Here is a 20,210-nt window from a genome sequence, read left to right on the forward strand (position 1 = left end):
CTTTTGTCTCATTTCACCTTCGTTCCTCTCATCTTATTTCCTCTCATCTCCCCTTCTTTCTTTTCTTTTCCAATACTTTCCTTTTCTATCCTCTAGTCCCCTTTTGTCTCCTCTCCTTTTCTGTCCTTTAGTCTCCTTTTTTCTCCTCTCCTTCCCTGTCCTCTAGTCTCCTTTTGTCTCCTTTGCTCTATGGTCTGGTCTGGTCTCCCCTCTTTGCTCCTCTTCTCTCCACCTCTGTTGTTGGAGATTATAACTTTGTTACCATGACAATGTAATGCTGTTATTTATCTCTCATGCTAATCATCATGACAACCCAGCCTCGCTGACATTTAGAGAAAGGTTCAGTTCAACATCAGCTCTTTACGATTTTCACATAAACACACACTTTTCCTCCCAAAATGTGTGTTTACCTGCTGTCTGGTGCATGTGGTCTAACATATATTTAAACCATAACACAAGCGTGGGGTGCATTGCCCAAAGGTAAGGTGCCAACGTTTAGTGATAATAATACCAAGTGGAGTCCGTACAAAGACAGGGCAGAGTTGGCAGTTTGAAGAGGTTAAATACTTTGCACAAGAGTGCAAAAGTTATGCCTGGAATTAGCATAGCATTAACTCTTATAGAAGCCAGTGGGCTGAGCAGGGGCACGAGGATGGCAGGGCAGGTTAATGGTTTGGAGATGTTGGATCCTAAGAGGGGTTCAGAGCGTCGCCTAAAGGTACGAGAGCATGAACTGACATTTGATGTGTTAATAATGCCAGCAGGGTGTGGGACAGCAGGGCTGTGGATGGAAAACGAGGTTGCTGGAGGGGATTACATACAGATACAGCACTTGGCTAGGTTTCGTATTTGGAAGAAGTGGCAGGGAATGGGTGAGGGGTTGAGTTGGTAGCTTAAATGCAGGGACACATAATGTCTATTATTAGGATTGTTTTTTGTCAGGCAATCCTAGCCACCAGTAATTTAGAAGTACTCTGCTCTGGCTGCAGTCTCCCCAAGGGCATGGCATGATTTAGAGCATAGGCAGTGAACCTTTTGGGCTTTTGACCCTTTCAAAGGAATAGCTACTCCCTTTAAGGATGGGTTTTTAAGAATATTTGGCACCTCAAAGACCTTTGGGAGTGAGTTTATTTAGCTGATTAGTAGTTCAGGGGGTCAAATAGTGTCAAAGGTATTAGCAAAAGAAAATAAGGTTCATCTTAGGTTTTTTACGCAGAATCTATTAGAGTCATTGGATAGTTCAACAAACAATTATAGTTTTGTTCCTTATAACCCACATTGGTTTGTCCCAGTTGCTAATCACCATTTGTGCTTAAGGCAGTATTGAGTGTGGAGGGATGGTTTGGCAGTTTTTTTTCATAAAGCTAAAACTATTTTGTGTAATCTCTTTAGGGGTTGATGTTGGCACAAGCCACCATGGCAGGGCCTACATGCTACGCTGGCAACGTGTGTTGTTTCAACATTGAACATTCATGGGCTGGGGCTCTGTGGCTCAGTGGACTAAAGCAGATACTCTTGACTCATAATGTTGTCAGCCAGTACCACTCTAAACCTATTTGGCATGCCATTCTCTCCATGTATCTATCTTTCCTCTTGTTTGCCACAGTGTACTCTCTAATATGGGAGAAGAAAAAGGGATTTAGACTGAAGTAGAGCTGGTCTCTCGTTCACTGAATGTTTTAATAATGATGGATACAGCAACACAAACTATTCAGCCTTAAAATTACCATTAAATCAAACCTCTCTGACAGAGTCTCTGCAAGGCTTGAAAAATAAGCGTCACACAACTAGTATCCAATCCAATCCAATCCAACTTTATTTGTAAAGCACATTTAAAACAACCAGGTTGACCAAAGTGCTGGACATTGACATGATTTCGGACAGATTATAAACACATGATTGGATTGCATTGGATGAACATATAATTCACATTCACTTTCAATTAAATTGTAAATTGTAGATTGTTGAGCATTTAGATTGTTATTGTACATGAATTTATCCATAGAGCACAAGAGCTCAATTTACTGATCAAGTCGTCGATTGACAGAAGATTAACAAATATTTTTTCAAGCAAAAATCCCCTGATTACAGCTTCTCAATTGTGAAGATTTAATGTTAACCTGGCAAACCGTTTATATGAATTTTTTTCAAACGCCGCCACCCTAACCATCTCACAAGCCTACTCCTCGATTGACAGCACCCCTTCATTCTTCATATAGAGCACATTTAAAGCAACACATATTGGTGCTTTCATAAGAAATCATAAAATCTCCGTAATAATGTTCAGAAACCTACATTAAGAAGACAGATCTTAAAGACATAGAAATACCTGTGGAATGGGAGGATTGAATAGTGAGGGGAAAATGATTCCACAGTCTGGTAGTGACAATGGAAAATACTTGATCGCCCTTGGATTTTTAAATGGGAACATGGGATGAAGAGCAGTGATTGGTTAGTAAATCTGAGAGGCCTTAACATGGAATACGAGCTGAGGAGAAACAAGCAGTTTTGGTCCATGCAGGCCTTTTTAATACAAATTAAATTATCTTAAAATCAGTTCCATATTTAACATGAACGTACATGATGAGTCTTGTTTCTTTACTTTGGACGAGTTGCATGTTTTTACTGAGGTACAATATGTTATACCAAGAGGTTGTCAGCTATTTTGTATCACATTTAATATGGTTGGTACCATAAGATGTTGAACGTAAAACCCTCCCATTAGCTGTTATCCCAACAGCAGACTGTTAGTGTTTTGCTGAAGAATACTGTCCTCTATCTACCATGCTGCTGCTGCTGCTGCTGTTGTTGTTATGTGACATATCTAGGTCTTAAGGCTGGCACAGGGGTATTTTTAGCCTCATCGTTATATTGTGTTGTCATTCCATTAGCAGCCATTTTAGACTTTGGCAGTTCAAAGACATCAGCCATTTTAGAAACTGGCAGACTTCAGGTGTCAGATGTTCTTGGCATCACAAGGTCTGCTCTCTTAGCATGGGTGTTGTGTCAGTTACATGTACTGTCAGTCTTTTATTCCTCATATTTTCCATTTTCGTCTCAGATTAGGTGTTGTTATTGTTCTGTCTCTCCAGGTTGAAGTGTTTGAATGATTTACAGAATATTATTGAATATTATTTCAGTGACCATGTAGTGGTAATGCTTTAACATGTTGGACATTTCCTATTTACCAAATGTTAAGCTATTTTTATGTATACATCATTATCCACTTGTTATACATTTGCAGCATGTACCATTATGGTTATCTAAAATGTTGAAGGTTATATTTTTGCCATGTTTTATGTGTTGTGTGACATATCTGGGTCTCTGACTGATAGGAGTATTTTTAGCTGGTACACCATCTTGGCAGCCATCTTAAAGGCACTTTTCCCATGTCACCATCTTAGTATCAGCGCCAAAAATGAAGGAACAGGAGTGACGTCCATCGTGGGTTCGTTTTGGATGGATTTAGATGACAGAGTTGGAGAGAGAGAATGGTTCTGACTTGTTTCGGTTCCGATTGGCTGTAGTCCAGTTTGGATGTTCTCATTTTGGGTCTTGTTGGTGACATTCAGAACCAGGAAGTAGAATTATTCTAATACTGCTATGGCTGAAATAGAAGTGTGTGTTTTTTTCTGTGTGGAGGTGATGCTGGGCTGATAATGACAGTGAAGGAAAGGAGAAGAGAGTTCAAGAGAGAGGAAGAGCCAATCCAATAACTAGGATACAGTGTTTGGATTTAAAAAGCTTGTGTGTGTGTGTGTGTGTGTGTGTGTGTGTGTGTCCATGCAGGTCCATGTTTTTGTGCACTAGTTGAAAGCCGGTTATGTTCTGTTGTATTCTGCAGAGAAAAGTGTTTTCTCACAGTAGATTAGCTAAACAATAAGTGATAATCACTATTGTCTCCCAGCTCATTGTATAGAGCATATTGTTTATGTTAATGGTATAATATGCAATAGATTCAACCAGTTAAGAGGGAGTGCTGTGTTTGTTTAACTGGAGCACATATGTGTTGTATTGTATTTTGTTCTTTTCTATTCTAATCTAATGAATTCTGCTCTATAATGGTGAAAAATCACCCACAGGCCACAGTGATAACTTCATATTGCTTGTTTTGTCTGACCGAACCCAAAGATATTCAAGATATTCAATTTACAACAATATAAAACAGAGAAAAGCAGCAAAACCTCCAATTTCAGAGGCTGAAACCAGCATGAGAGATGACTTATATAAATAATGATCAAAGATTGACTAACCAATTAAATGATGTACTGTTTCAGCTCTATTTCAATTAATTTCTATTCTATCCTACAAATATAATTAAACACTATCATGGCTACTTTCTCTCAGTTTGTGATGAGCTAATATGATATTGTGAGATTAGACATCAGGCAGGCAAGGCTCCCATTTTATCATATTTCACTGGAACAACTGAAAAAACATCTGGTTGAGGTCTGAGCTGATTACAGGGACATCTGGATGGGCTGACTGACCATCCTGTCAGCACACCCAGATTATGTAGTATTCCAAGCTCCATTTCCTGCAGTAAACTACTATAGGTACAAGGTATTTTACTCAGTAGTGACAGTAATTACCTGATGTACATCTTTCTCATCAGTAGTAAATAAAATCCTTCTCCAGAGTCCCATCAAATTTTTTTACTGTAACAATATGATATTGTAAAGTAGGGGCAGGACAGTATGTTGATTGCCAGTGATAAATAAAACAAACAAAAAATATTAGAACAACAAAACCAATGGATTTATATTTGAATTTATATTTAGCAGAGAAAGGAGGAACATAATGCAAACAAGACAAATAAGCCAGAAAAATATAGCCTAAGGATAGCTATGAAAAATGCAATTAATCATGTTGCAGGCTGTGGAAAAATGTGACTAGCATGATTAGGGAGTAGTAACTGCAGTGACTGGTATCAGCATGGCACTTTGCAAACTGCATCTGGCCACCTAGCATGATATTGATCAAGTTTCACTAATTTCAATTCTGTTGACATGTATCTCTGCTTTTATGCTCACACATTTGCAATCATTATCACTTGAAGGCTGCACAATTCTTAGTCAGACATTATGAAAGAAAATTAAGAATATAAAAGAAAGAAGAAAGAAAGAAGTAGCTTTTCTGTTCTCTTCTCTTTCCAATTTCATTTGTTTATTTGCCTCACAATCACAAAGGAGTAACAAATGACACAGTTGTAGTAACTGGGGTTTGTTTTATGTGCCTGGTGGGGGACTGATGACTGATTGTTGTACTGTAAACCTGAAAGGAATGAGAGGAGAGGAACAGAAGTGAGTAAAAACATGCAAACATAAAGGGAAAGAATAAAGGCTATTTGGTTGTTTTTTTTTGTTCTCATGGCAAGAAACTCACTGCTTCAAAGTGTCTTTAAAGGCCAAACGAGGACAGAGCAGGGGAAAGGGGAAGTTCACCTTGATTTTCAGTTTTGTGTCCAAGATGACAGAAATTAGGTGGTCATTGATTCAATTAATAGGTTGAAGTTAAGTGTGTGTGTAATTAATTGGTCTCAAAAGCCCAATGTTGTCACAGGAGAATGTCCTGATTTCCTGGTTGGCTTGCTTAACATTCCTTGGCGTATACAAACACACACACACACACACACACACACACACACACACACAAACACACACACAGAAATGGGTAAGGGGTGATTTAGATTTTAGATTTTATTCAGCACAGCACAGAATGTACAATACAATGTAAAGTGACAAGCACCACAAAAGACAACAAAGCCAATGCCCAATAAATAAAAGATAAATATTGACTCATTAAGTCAAAGCAACCAGAATATACACAGGATACAGGCAATGACAGAGTATAAACTTTTTTGAATTTAGATAAACTATGTTAACTTAAATGTACTGACCTGACAAGAGGTCATAATACAAAGGATAACGTCAAAAATAGATAAATTCTACAAATGCAAATGAGCAAATGAAAAAATAGCTCTTTTTTTTTTGAACACTTTTATTCAGTTACTGTAATTGAACAATTCACAGAACTGTTGCAGCTGTCGGTTTCAGCTGTTCATGTCCTCATCATGGATTATTCTCAAGCTACACAGTAGCAGAGAGAGTTGGTTTACTCATGTAGGTACATGTAACACAGGCAGTGGGCATACAGTACAACCTACTCTTTAACAGTTCCAGTTATACACACTGACTACCTCCTCAGAGGCCACCACTGCTCGTCTGTTCAAGCAGTGAATTACTGATGGTATGTGTGGTACAAGCACAAACAGCTGCAAACAAAAATGTGCTGATTCACGAGTCTGATTCAAAAACACTGTGAACACGATCCACCTCGAATTATATGTGATGTTTCTTTTTTGACCCTCTCCTTGTCTCTGTTTTTGTGTCCAGGTTCCTACATGTATGTGGACGTCTCACAGTATGATGCTGGGGAGAAGGCCAGGTTTCAGCTGCCAGTCATGAAGGAGAATGACACTCACTGTATCGACTTCAACTATCTCCTCACCAGCCCTGACGGCTCCAGCCCCGGCACCCTCAACGTCCTGGTGAAGGTAACGAGAAGAAACACAATAGAACAGAATATAAAAGAGATACAGTAGTTTATTTGTTTTAGCAGACTGAGAGTGATTGTACTGTACTGATACACATGGTATCACCTGCCCAGTAAACATGTCCTTAGCTTAATTTTTAGAAATTAACATTAATGATATATACAAAAGAGACCATTTGAATGCATTTACTGGCCTCTAGTTGACACTGTGTGAAGCAAGGTTTGATTTCATGAAATACAAGCTGGACTGCAGTATTTGTTTTTAATTTAGAAACCTAAAGTTCAAGTGCTGAGTTAAAGCTTTCTGTTTGTCATAAAGGCAGATGGTGAACAGAGCCTCTTTAGTTAAAACAAACCAGGATTTATGGGTAATGTGGTCTGGATGTTATGAAATACAACCACAAGTAATGCATCTAGCATGCAAAAGAGGCTGCTGACTGACTTGCCTTAACCAAGAGTTTTGTTAGGTTGCCTAATTAAGCTTTAACAATTACTTTTACAAAACAATGTTGACTTTTAAAATCAACAAACATGCACCAAGTGTCTTTTTGTTTATTTTAAAATGTTATTTTGTCTATTAAAGTACAAAGTGTAGGGGATAGACTCAGGGTGGGCATATCTAACACACACATTTTATGATGCATTAATCCTAACTTTTCCCTCCACTTTGGTTGTTTCCACAACACTCCTGTCCTCACTTTCTTACTATTTATTAGACGTGGTTAGAAAACCATTAATTGAAGATTGCCATTTTTACTGGTATTACTATTTCCCGGTTCTTAACAGCAGGGGTGCATTTTGAGTTGGTAGACTGCCTATTAATCTGATGACACAAAGTCAAACCCGCATTACTGCAAACATCTTCCCTGCTGAACTGTGTTGAGCAAAACAAAGTTTCAACCAGCCTAGTGGTGGTGGTGTAGCTGACCCTGACCTTGGACCTTCTCGTTTTCACAAAAACACAACTTACTGTGTGTTATAATATATGCTATTATTATTATTATTATTATTATTATTTGTGTTTTATATTATGTTCTGTGTTGTTTCTAGGTCAACAAGGGTCCCTTGGCCAACCCCATATGGAATGTGACGTCCTACACTGGTAAAGACCGGATCCAGTCAAACTCTCATTGCATAAGTTAATCTGACACTGTTGATTTTATTTCCTTGTATTGACAGTAATGTTGCCTTTCAGGTAAAGGATGGCTGAGAGCTGAACTCGCCGTCTCCACCTTTTGGCCTAATGAATATCAGGTAACTCCCTAAATAACAACCAACTGCTATGTTAATTCATGATTATTTTATCATGTAAATGTGTTTTATTTCCACTTGTGTTCATGTGAATACACAAACACCCCCCACACACACATACACAAACACATGCACATGCTGGGAGGCAGGCAGCTGATTTATCTGTGTTGACTGAGGCTCAGGAGGTGACGATTAGGCTAGAAAGACAGAAAAAAATGAAGTGTGCGCACATGTGTTTGCATTCACGGGTGTGTGTGTGTGTGTGTCACCATGCTGGACATTGATATTGTTGTCAATGTTGTTTTTAATGCACCACTGTCTAACATTATAAGATTCACAGGGCTAGAAATTATTGCAGGACTGTTGAAGAAAACCTGTGCTTGTATGGTTCGTCTTCTTTCTTAATTTATGGCTGTCAGTCAGCATGATCTGTGTGTGTTTGTTGGCTGGTGTTGACAGATGTGTGCCTGTTGTGGGATAGCTTGTCTCCGGATGTCCTAGCAGGCATGCACACACACTGATCATGTTAACACACAGCCTGGGGACCATATAATATTACTGCAAGGCGAAGTGTGAAAGCATCCTCCAAATGGCCCATCTGGAGCCCAGTCCCCCTCAGTGCTATGGTAGGAGATCACTAGCATGAAACTCTTGTGTCAACATGTTTTAATTGAACATAATCATCCCAGTTTGCTAAGGCTTATGTAGGCATTTCAGGCTATGGAATAGGTTATCGGATTTTGGATTAGATTTCTTTCATGTTGGAACATGTTTCTGTGTTAGCACTTTAGCTTGAGGTGCAATGAGACTGGTTTCACCAGGGGAAGTGTAGGCACATGCAGACACATGTAGTCACGCACACACATCCTCGCACAAGAATTGATGTGTACACAAAAGGTAAACACACACACACACACACACACACACACACACACACACACACACACACACACACACACAGCAATATGGTAGACCTTGTAATTACAGTTTTGTCTTTATGTCAAGTTTACTTTGAATGAAAACTGGCTTTCAGATGATGTTCCTTTGATTATCACTAGACTGCAATACAGTTAACCAACCACAGATTTAAATTGTTATTTACTGTAATTAGATCTGCAACAATGAGTCGATTAATTGATTAGTTGATTGACAGAAAATTAATTGCCAACTATTTTGATAGTTTCAGTTATTTTTTCAAAGATTAGCTGATTTCAGCTTCTCAAATGTGAATATTTTTTTTAATAGTTTTTCTTTGTCATGTATAGTAATACATGTAATATCTTGGGTTTTGGACTGTTGGTCGAACTAAACAAGACTTTTGAAGATGCTATCTTGGTCTATGGGAAACTGGCATGAACGTTTTTTTGAAACTAATAATAGACAAAATCTTGAGTTGATAATAAAAATAATCATTATTTGCATCCCTTCATTTCATTTTATTTTAAATTTCAGTATTTGTGGCACTTACATGTCTTTGTTTCCATCACTATTAAAAATCTCACTGCTGTTTTTGCTTTCAACATTCATTACATTAAGTAAAATACAACTTTTTCACACAGATATATATAAATGTAGAAGTTTAATTACAATGTGTTTAGAAAAAATCGGTTGCCCTAAACCCAGATGACTCACGACTGAGAGGAGTCAAACTATAACATGAAGTGAAAAACACTCTGTGCTTGTAGATTTAAACATTGTTGATTCAGCGCCTATACATGCATACATCAAAATGATATATGCCATTAGTTGATAAGGGGATGTTCGCTATCGTCCCAGCCTACTCTGGAGGGATGATATGTCAGTCCTCAGCTTTGTGCGTATCAGAGTTGCTTTGCCCATGTGAGAACTTGTAAACCCGAGCTATCAGTAATCCTTCCTCACAGTGATGAGACCAGTCAGGAAGTGAGCGCTTGACACCTGCATGATTGAAACACTATCTCCTCAGAGGTGACCACCATCGGACCCATGAATCACAGAACGGATCTCATGACTGATTTAAATTCTACAAGGAAACAAAATGAGCAATGACTTGTATTCAGGCTGCAGTGACTCTAGGCATTGTGCAAAGCATTCAAAATTTTGAAATATGTGATAATTACCAGCAATAGACTTGAGACTTAGGCCTAGTCCACACATACACGGGTATTTAAAAAAACAACTACGCTTTTTCTATCCTTTTTGGTCTTTCGTCCACACGGCAACTACATTTTAGGTCACTGAAAACGGATATTTTGGAAAATCCCTGCCAGCGTAAAGATTTTCAGAAACTCTGCGACATTTCATGCAATGGCAGACGTGGCCAAAATAGTGCTGGTTCTAACCTTGCTAACAGGACCTTTTACATGTTTACACATACATGTAAAGTTACTCTTCCACTATAGAGGAACTGATGTGTCAGAATGCGCTACAGAGCGATCAATGCGCCATTGCAGGCAGGGGGCCTTCCGGTAATCTTTTTCTTTTTCAGGCCTTTGATTGGTCAACACGGCTTAAGGGTTAGGGTTATATTCATAGGCAGTTAAATAAATGTACAAAGCGACGCCATATCTTTCCACGGAGACCAGTGAAGTCTATTAGAAGCATTTTTCCGGTGACGGCTGAGCGTTACTGCGCAGCCTCAAACTGAGCTTGACGACGTAGATGTGACGTGAGCAACCTGTCTGAAAGTTGTAAGTCTTCTGGTAGCTGTGCCAAGAGAAATCTCAATCATTCCCAATCTTGCAGAGACGGAGAGTGTAGGTATATGTAAGGAGATAACATAGGCACAGGCTAATTATTGCTAACTAAAATGCTAGTTAACATTAGTAATTAAACTTAAACAGCTAATGTAAGTCGAAACTGCCTGCAAACTTCTCCTGTACTATACGGTAATTCCTCTACTATGCGACAGAAAGTCGCGTGGTTATTACACAATCGTTAGCCTATTTTTACAAAAACGTCTACTACGGAGCTATAACGTGAGATACAAGGTAATGGAGCCTTTTATACATTGTCGTGTTTCTTTAGAAATAAACAATGGACAAATAGAGTCTTTAAACGCTTCAGATGTAAAGTTATTTGCTGTCAAAGTGACGCGAAAATGAATGGCAGTCAATGGAATGCTAACGGCAGGTGATGGCTTATTAGCATCAAAATGGCTCCATAGGAGGTACGCTTTGCGGAGGCTCGCTTACCCCCTTGGTTATATTGCTGTTGGTTTGGCATGCTCTTGACACTTCAATTGTGTTTTTGCGTTTTGATTTGAACAGAGATTTTTTCAAAACAGTACTTGTGTGGACAGGGTTTTTTTTTGAGAATGAAGATGGGATAACCACCATTTTCAAAAATACCTGTATACGTGTGGACTAGGTCTCATTGCATATGTACACTTGCACACAAAGGAGAAGTCATGAGGTCATGTTATGGCTGCCAAAACAAACGTGGTTATAATAACAAGCAACGACCAGCAGACTGGGGAGGCAGGCAGACAGGCAAGCCGGTCTTCAGACAGACAGAGATATGAAGGTATTAAAAGTCAACTGATGTCTTTCTGCTGTGCTCTGCAGTGAGCTATGAGTGAAAGATGATAGTTCAGAGAGACAAGATAGATTGGTAGGGGAGGAAGACAGAGAGGGGGAGAGTGTGACAAGCAGAGGATGATAAGCTATGGGTAAACAGTTCACAGCAGATTTCCTTTTACAGGTGATGAATGACAACAACTGCTCACCCCTACACTCTCTTTCTCCCTCTGCCTCTCTTTTTGGTAGCGACCTCCTCTCCTCCCTCCTCTTCTCTGTTCATTGCAGTGCACCTCTCTGAGTAAACAGTGTTAGAAAACAGATACGGCAAGCGAAGCGAGAGACCGAAAGAGAAGCGTTAGGGAAGAGGAATGGTTTGAAATCGTAAGAAATAAAGAGTGGAGGGAGTTGGAAGGCTAACGTATGGACAAGGAGGAGGGAGGGATGAAGAGATGGATGAGGAGAGAGGGGAGTAGTTATTTAGACTATGAGTTGATGAAATGAGATGGTAGTAAATTGAAGCACCTATTGCATGCAGTATTGACATTCATCAACCACAAAGCGCTATTAAATCACAACAAAGGCCCATGATTGGACTATCCCATTCCACATTTTGCTGTTTTCCTCTTGTTTCTTTTTCCATGTATTTGACTCACTATTTTTTTTCTGTGGTTTTTGTGTGTTGAAATTCAGATAATGGAAGGGAACGAAAAACAAATGGGCTCCCATTCCAACCTTTCATTCTCTACCCGCGTTTGGTTTCATTACTTTTTATCATTTCTTTGGCATTTTGCCATTTTATGTGTACCAAAGGAGATCACTATGATTCAACAGAAAGTATCTCATTTATCCTTCCAGGCTTGTTGGCCTGAATTTATAAATGCAGCAGCAGTCAGGATGGCAGCTTTGTATTTATCCAGTTTAGTGCACATCACCGGTGGATGTCACTGACTTTCTATCGATCCTTAGATTGGATCCATCACTTTAACTGCCAATTTAAATGGCAATAGTCTTGCTTTGTAGCGTTCAGTGCACCCAGAATGCATCTAAAACTTCAGAGGCACAGCTTCTGATTTAGTAACAATACTAAAGAGGGTTGATGTTTTGGCTTGTGATATGCAAGCAGAGCATTTGTTGGTTATGTAAGTTTCAGTTTTCTCCTAGGACCAGCATTTCCAGTGTTTTTGCTGTTGTTGTTTTTTGTACATTTTGTATGTGCTCTTAGCTGTTCTATTGGCAGGCTAATGGAGGGTCATACATGACTTGATATTCTAACAATCTTTTTTGTGTTTAATTTAATAAACCTTTTTTCCAAAATACACTTTGCAAATATACTCAGCATAAATTTAAACAAATAAAAGAGCTAACAACTTAAAAAGCTAATTTAAAAACAATGCTTTCATTTAATGCTTTCATTTCTTTCAAACCTTTATTTTGTCTTTATTTTAGCATTTCTATTGCTACTTGTAAATGTTTTCATTAATGTGGAACCACTGTTTAGTGTGTGTAAATTGTGTGTGTGGCTTTCTGTGTGTTTGTCTCTGCTTCTACTGTATGAGACTCCCTGTTTAGGTAAAGGATTTCATTTATAATATTGGTATTAATGAAGACAGTAATGGCTAAATCTCTCTATCTTTTCACAGGTCATATTTGAAGCAGAGGTTTCAGACAGCAAAGCCGGCTTCATCGCCATTGAGGACATTCAGGTGCTCAGTTACCCGTGCGGTGAGTCATTAGCATGCCAGCAATTAGTCCTAGTTCGCTGAATAGACGCTGATAGCTTTGGCCACTAATTAGACTATACCTGGGATGGTTTCTGTTGCACTTGAATGGGTAGATAAGTGGGAAGGTGACACAGGAGAGGAGGGATCCAGCGAGAGGAGAAAGACAAGTCGTAGAGAAAAATTTGAGAAATAAAAAGGGAGAGAGAGATTGTGAGAGGGAGAAACAGAAACAGAGCGAAAGAGGGAATAGGAGAGAGTGAAGCGGGAAATGAGACAGTATTAGGGCAATCATAGGGAGAGAAGATTCTGACCACTCAGCACTTTCTCTCTCTCTTTAACACACACACACACACACGCACACAGTGAACAGTAGCAGTCTTGTCTCACTGACAGGAAAGAGATGAGGACTGTGATCCATTTTAAATTCTCGCTACATCTCAAGTTGTATTCTCTCCTTCGCTTGAGTGTTTCCTTACTTCCAGAGACCGAAAAGAGTTATGACGACAAACTGTTACTGTTAACCGAACGGTCTATTAATCTAGAGCCATAGGCAGGTTCCTGGAGGGTCCCTGTGTTGCAAAAGGAAGCAATTACAAATCCTTTTGGTCATCTGTCTTGTAGCAGCACTGAAATCTCTGAGGACAATTTTGTTTCTTAATAGATTCTATTGATTAAAAGTCATAAAGATAAAATGTCTTGCACCGTCCTCTTGTACCGTTTGTGAGGTCCTGGTATCATTGTTGTCCTTGTCAGAAGTTAGCTATATGTCTCTGACAATAATTCCTTGACATTGATTTGGTCAATAAAGTGACCTGGAATCTGAGAAAGATATAAAAAAGAAGAGTCACAGTCTTTTAAAGGCAGAGGAGCAGGACTCCTAATGGGAAGGAGCAAGTATTTGAAAAGGAATTAGTACTTAGTCTCCACAGTGGAAGCATTCATTCTCACAGCTGCATTTCTGGACACAGGTTTGTGTGTGTGTGTGTGTGTGTGTGGGTGTGGGTGTTTGGGTTCATTCAACATGGTAGCTGCTATCTATGATTGCAATCACCTCCCCAGAATAAGAATATCATAGCTGAACTGCATCTTCAGGGTCTGAATGGCTTATTTCATATCTTAGCATTGTGCAAATTATATATACTGTATCTGCCATTGAGGTTACCTCCCGGTGGCAATGCAGCACTGTCGCTTCATCTGACTCCAATAAATCTAATCGCAGTAATAATGAACATATTCCTTAGGGTTAGAAAATGTCCTGAAATGTATACAGTGTGTTTGTGATAACCTGACCTGTTTGAATCCATACATCCCAATGACTCTGTCACCTCATTTCCACTTTTACCAAATAATTAGTTTGTCCTCTTTTGCTTTGTAGATAAATCTCCTCATTTTCTTCGCCTTGGGGACGTAGAGGTGAACGCCGGACAAAATGCCACATTTCAGTGTATCGCCACAGGACGAGACACATCGAACAATAAACTCTGGCTACAGGTACAGCTATAAAACATGCATATAAACACACTTGAATACAAACAATGTTTTAGTTATATTTTCTTACTTACTCTTGTGGTATCTAGCATTAAAGATAGATTTGGTTTTATTTGCCCAAGTTTTAAAATATCTGTTTCTGAGATTTATTTCCCCCCAAAATAAATGTAGTTGAAGGGACTTTAATTTATGTTGCTCACAGCATTAAAAAAAATGACATTTACAAAATGTAACCCTAACCCTTTAAACAACATCTCCTTGTCCCAGAAATAGTGGATAATCACTAGATAAAACCTACAGTTTTAACTGTTGTTAACAGTTTTTATTGGTTGTTTTTAAATGTCCAGTGGTGTTAACACCACAAACTGAAATGGACAGAAATCATAAAGACATCCATCTCAAAAACTGGGCAAATAAAACCAACAAGGCTATAGGCAGGTGAGAGATATGTTTTATTTTCTCATTTGGTGAGCCAAGCCTTTAATATGAGACTATTCATCCTTGGAACAAAATAAATAAATGCAAATACAAATTCGTATTTTGCATGCCCCCACTATGATGGCGTAGAAATAGACAAACACAAAGAAATGAAACATTGTATTCAGTGTGCCACCCTCAGGTCTGGTACATCCAATAACAAAGTGTCATCCACACACACACACACACACACACACACACACACACACACACACACACACAGTGACCCCAGGCCATACATCCTAGCTGCTAACATGATTAAGAGTTTAATAGCTACTGATTTCATTAAGGCTCTATTGTAGTCATGACCTTCAAACCTGCTGTCAGTAAGGAAGAGGGGAGGTGTGTGTGTGTGTGTGTGTGTGTGTGTGTGTGTGTGTGTGTGTGTGTGTGTGTGTGTGTGTGTGACTGTGCGCGCGCACACATGGGCATGTGTGGTCCAGTGCTGCCTTGTTACCTTAAGCAAGGCAGTTAACCCTCTACCAGCCTCTGCAGTCGTTTATATGTGTCTGTGTGTTTGTCTGTGATTCAGAGGAGGAATGGAGAAGATATTCCTGTGGCCCAGACCAAAAACATCAACCACAGACGGTTCGCCGCCTCCTTCCACCTCAAAGAAGTCACTAATCAGGATCAAGATCTGTACCGCTGCGTCACCCAATCAGAGCGCGGCTCCGGGGTGTCCAACTTTGCGGGTCTTATCGTCAGAGGTGAGGATTTAAAAATGTTTCAAGGTTATTGGATTGTTTTGCCTGATTGTTTTGTTATCTCTGTAATACTTGTGTTTTATTTATTCTTCTCTGATTTAATAGTTATAGTTTAATAGTAAATATTTTAGTGGAAAGTAACAAAGGTGCTTTCTACTGACTGTTCGCTAAGGCCTGCCACCCTTATTCACTGTTGCTATGCAATGTAAATCTCGTACTAAATGTAGCGCAGTTTACAATGACAACAGCGGCAGTTTTACCACTCAACTATGGGCCCTTGATGTGAGACAGAGGTAGACGACAGCAGGCTAAAGAACCTGCATTGTTCGTGTATTGCAGTCAAGACAAAATGTGAGTTGCGCATTTGCAGAACGGCCGCCATCTTTGACAGCTAGCTACGGCAACACTACTTAGACAAACCAAATAGTTATCGACCAAAGCGATACGATACGCGAAAAACTCCATGTATATATAAAGGCCAATATTTATGTATATTATATTCCTTTTATTTTTTATGGGCAGTTTGTGGTTGTGTTTAGTCGCCAGAGAGCTCCGTGACACCGGCTACAGAGCTCCGTCATATCAGTGGCAGTCGGTAATTGTGTTTTGCCGCCAATAGGTGACTGTGAGCTAGGTACAGGCACCACCAGATGACGGCCCACTTAGGGGCCGTGGCACTTGAGTTTAGTCCAGAAAAAGTCAGTGTCATTTGGCCACGACAGTTAGGTTTAGGCATCGAAACAACTAGTTAAGTTTAGGAAAAAGATCGTGGTTTGGAATAAAACACTCCCGAAGAACAGACACGCTTTTCCTGGGTGAAAGTATTTTGTTTTATCACTTCGTCCAAGTGTAGGGTGACCAGATTTCCCGGAACTAAAACCAGGACACTTTGCGCGTGACCGTAGTGCTCATGCACGCATACGCTTTTTAACGTGAACATGTGCCAGCCCAGGTCAGACACAGACAGATTAGACACAATTTTGCCAACTGCATACGTAGGCCTACTGCTCACAACATAATGGGGTATCTCAGTTAATATTAATGAATTTTCTTGGTATGTAGCCTACATATCTAAGAAATAATATTAAAAGACATTGAGTGAATTTTGTGTGGGACAAACTTTATTTTTCAGAATTAAAGCATTATTTTGGAAAATGCACCTAATGAACTTGTGACAAACTTTGTGAAAAGGTATTTTTCATTGCATAGGACTAAACAAATTATTTGGAACTGCTGCCACAGGCTTGAACTAAAGTTATGGTAACACTTTACGGTAAGGGTACATGAATTATGAATTCATGCATGAATTAATTCATGATTTGTGCATTACTTCATTCCTTTATATCTTATGAATCATCAGGAATTGACATGAGTTTATAGCCTCTCATTCATGACCTCATGCATGAACAATACATCAACTAAAGCATTAGGTAAGGTGGGTACATCATTATGCTTAAGTTGTGTTCAAATCAGAATTTGCGCAGTGATGACCACATTTTTTTGCAGAAAAATAAATAATCAATAATCACAATCAGCTTAATAATTCATAATGATGTGCCCACGTGCCCAATGCTTTAGTTGTGTTGTTCATGTATGAGGTCACGAATGACAGACTATAAACACGTCAATTCCTGATGATTCATATTCATGGGATATTAAGGAATGCAGTAACACATAAATCATTAATTACATAATGCATAATAACACATAGGCCTACATCAATTAATTCATGCATGAATTCATGATAATTCATGTACCCTTACCGTAAAGTGTTACCAGTGTTATTCTAACCAACAACACACACACACACACACACACACACACACACACACACACACACACACACACACACACACACAAATGTAATCTCATTTGATAGAGCAGATAGCTTCCCCATTGGAAACATTAATTCCATATATTTGTTAGAAGAGTGAATTTGCTCAAGAATCAATTTGTTGGCTGAAAGCCTACTGTGAAATTGCGCACAGGTGTCAGCACAATTGGCCCGTGTGACGAGTAGCGCCTTTAAGGATAATAATGGTCATGCGGTTCCTCTCGTCAGTCCATGTGTTGTTCATGAGCGAAAAGATCCGCTCAACGAGAGCATTTGTGCCCGGTAGACACATGGCGAACTGACAAAGGAGACCTACATTTTTGAACGGAATCTAACTGCTTTTGATGTGGCTAATTCTGGCACATTTTACATTTTTCTATGCATTATTAGTGTGCATTGTCCCTGTTAAATAAACCTGAAATAAATAAATAAATGAAATGCGCGAACATTTCCACCCAGCGGTCGTCCGCTGACTTTCCAGCGGACATGGAGGGACTGGTTAAAACGAGACAGATAAGAAGAGGCATTGCGACAATGTTTACAAATATACATTGTAACGCTGGCTGCACTGATTATGCAGACGCAGACCGCTACGATTGACTGACACACACACACACAGATTGTTAAAGTCATACGCTGGACGCTTTATTAGTCTTTCTACATAGGTTTAGTTAATGATCGGGCTATAATAAGACCACGTCGGCTATGTAATCGCTGACAACCGGGACAATTTCATAGTGGTTGGTGTAAACCAGGACATTTTAGTGTCTCGACAGGCTTTTGTCGGGACTCGGGACATGCAACTCAGAATCGGGACTGTCCCGGTCAAACCGGGACGTCTGGTCACCCTATCCAAGTGGTGTTGCCGTAGCTAGCTGTCAAAGATGGCGGCCATTCTGCACATGTGCGACTCACATCGTGTCTTGACAGACCTATTTCCACAGCGCTGGTGTGTGGTCTGGTTACACCACTTATCTATTCTGGGATAGGGGAAAAACACTCTGAATTGTTTGTATTTCTTTAAACCAATCACAACTGTCCTTTGTGGCTTACATCAGAGCAAACCAACACTGATTAATCAATTTCTTAAACTTTGCTCTTCTGTTTTGTTTTTTTACTTTGGAAAGGCAAAAAAAGTTACAGTTGTTAAGCCTAATGTTAAACAATTGCTGTTGGGCGGAATAGTTTAGCGTATAACGCGTTATAAAGTCAAGTTGTCGTTGACCAGAATTGTTTTCTTGACCCAGTTATATATATTTGGTGAAATGGGTAACTTTTGTATTGTGTTTAACCTTTGGAATGTCAAATGTCTTTCCAATCAAATGTGCATTCACTGTGTCTGACTGATAAAATGTAAGTCACTAACACAATATAGACTAATGAGGAGAGTTTGTGAGTGTATATAGATGTGTGTATGCCAGCGTGTGTGTATGCCAGAGTGTGTGTGTGCGTGCACGTGTGTGTGTTTGTGGATGCTTGTGTGGGTGTGAAGCAGCAGCTGCATTAGTGTCTAAGTGTACATATGTATGCTGTGAATGTGTGTGTGAATGGGAACTGTGCGTGCTCCAGCTGTCATGTGCAGCTGACATGTGGTTAATAAGGTGTCACCAATGTGTGTTTGAGACGGGATGCTTTATTCATTCACATCCAGTAGCTTACATATTCAATTCATCTCCCAGAGAGAGACAGGGGAGGAGGGCAGAGAGAGGGTGAAGGCGAAAGAGATTCAGAAAGAATGATAAGAGAGTGACAGAAAGGAGGGGTAGAAATGGGAGGCAAAAGAGGGTGAGCAAAGAGAGAAGTGAATATGGTGAAGAAAAGTTAAATGTAAATAGTCTGCTCATTATCTCAAGAATATCCATATCAGAATCAGGAATATGTCTGAATATGTAAACAGCTGAGCAGAGTTGTGTTTATTATTCTGCATAAGAGATGGCAGAGGAGAAAGAAATGAGAAATCAAAGCAGAAGCGAGCACCGTGAATACGAATTTCAGCTGGTGTTGCCCAGATAATCGAGCGCTTACAGTGTCCAGTTTAGGGTTTCAGCACTCTAAGACACTAACACTGCCAAGTTTAGGGTCACAATCCCCACTGGGAATGTTTTTCCTTTGGCCAAGAAAATATGGCCAAAGACACACTTGTTTTGCAGGAGGACCTTGCTGATTTAGTAAGAATACATAAGTGGCTAATGTTTATTTATCATGAACATGAGAAGGCGAAGAGGAGAGAGAAGGATCCGCTCAGCAGGAGACATGTGTCTAAACATGAATAGGACCGATCTACATATATGAAAATAGATTCAGGTTCAATAAGACACATTGAGTGATGTGTGTTTCATAGCCAGGCATCGGCTTGAAAACCAGCCACTTTCTGAATCTGTGAAAAGATGCTTTTGGAGCTCTGAGGGATATTGGCAATTATAAATATTGATCCAGAGACTGGTTGTTAGAAATATATCACAATAAAAGAATGAGGACTGAATGTGTGAATGTAGAAGGAGAGAAGCCTCATGTTTTATTTATTAGAAATATCAGATGGTAGATGAGAGCCAGAGAAAAATCAAAGGAACAGGGAATATGTTTATTTCGCTTCTTGAGAAGTATGCGTGTTGGAGATTTGAGGTTCCTGCAGGACATTGATGACCATGAATATGGACAGAGTTAAGCTGCATTATTAATA

At 39.4% G+C, this 20,210-nt stretch overlaps 1 protein-coding gene across 27 annotated transcripts in view; it reads left to right on the top strand.

The window, feature by feature from the left end:
- ptprk (protein tyrosine phosphatase receptor type K) overlaps positions 1 to 20,210 on the top strand; it is a 122,507-nt gene that overhangs the window by 50,922 nt on the left and 51,375 nt on the right. For all 27 annotated transcript variants that reach the window (XM_035995017.1, XM_035995010.1, XM_031321606.2 and 24 more), the window contains 6 exons: positions 6,396 to 6,556; positions 7,606 to 7,657; positions 7,751 to 7,809; positions 12,947 to 13,028; positions 14,403 to 14,518; positions 15,525 to 15,699. In XM_035995017.1, the coding sequence (XP_035850910.1) occupies positions 6,396 to 6,556; positions 7,606 to 7,657; positions 7,751 to 7,809; positions 12,947 to 13,028; positions 14,403 to 14,518; positions 15,525 to 15,699 (645 nt within the window). The remainder of the gene's footprint in view (positions 1 to 6,395; positions 6,557 to 7,605; positions 7,658 to 7,750; positions 7,810 to 12,946; positions 13,029 to 14,402; positions 14,519 to 15,524; positions 15,700 to 20,210) is intronic.

The sequence above is a fragment of the Sander lucioperca genome, chromosome 19 (assembly GCF_008315115.2).
Source record: "Sander lucioperca isolate FBNREF2018 chromosome 19, SLUC_FBN_1.2, whole genome shotgun sequence".
NCBI classification, from domain to species: Eukaryota; Metazoa; Chordata; class Actinopteri; order Perciformes; family Percidae; genus Sander; species Sander lucioperca.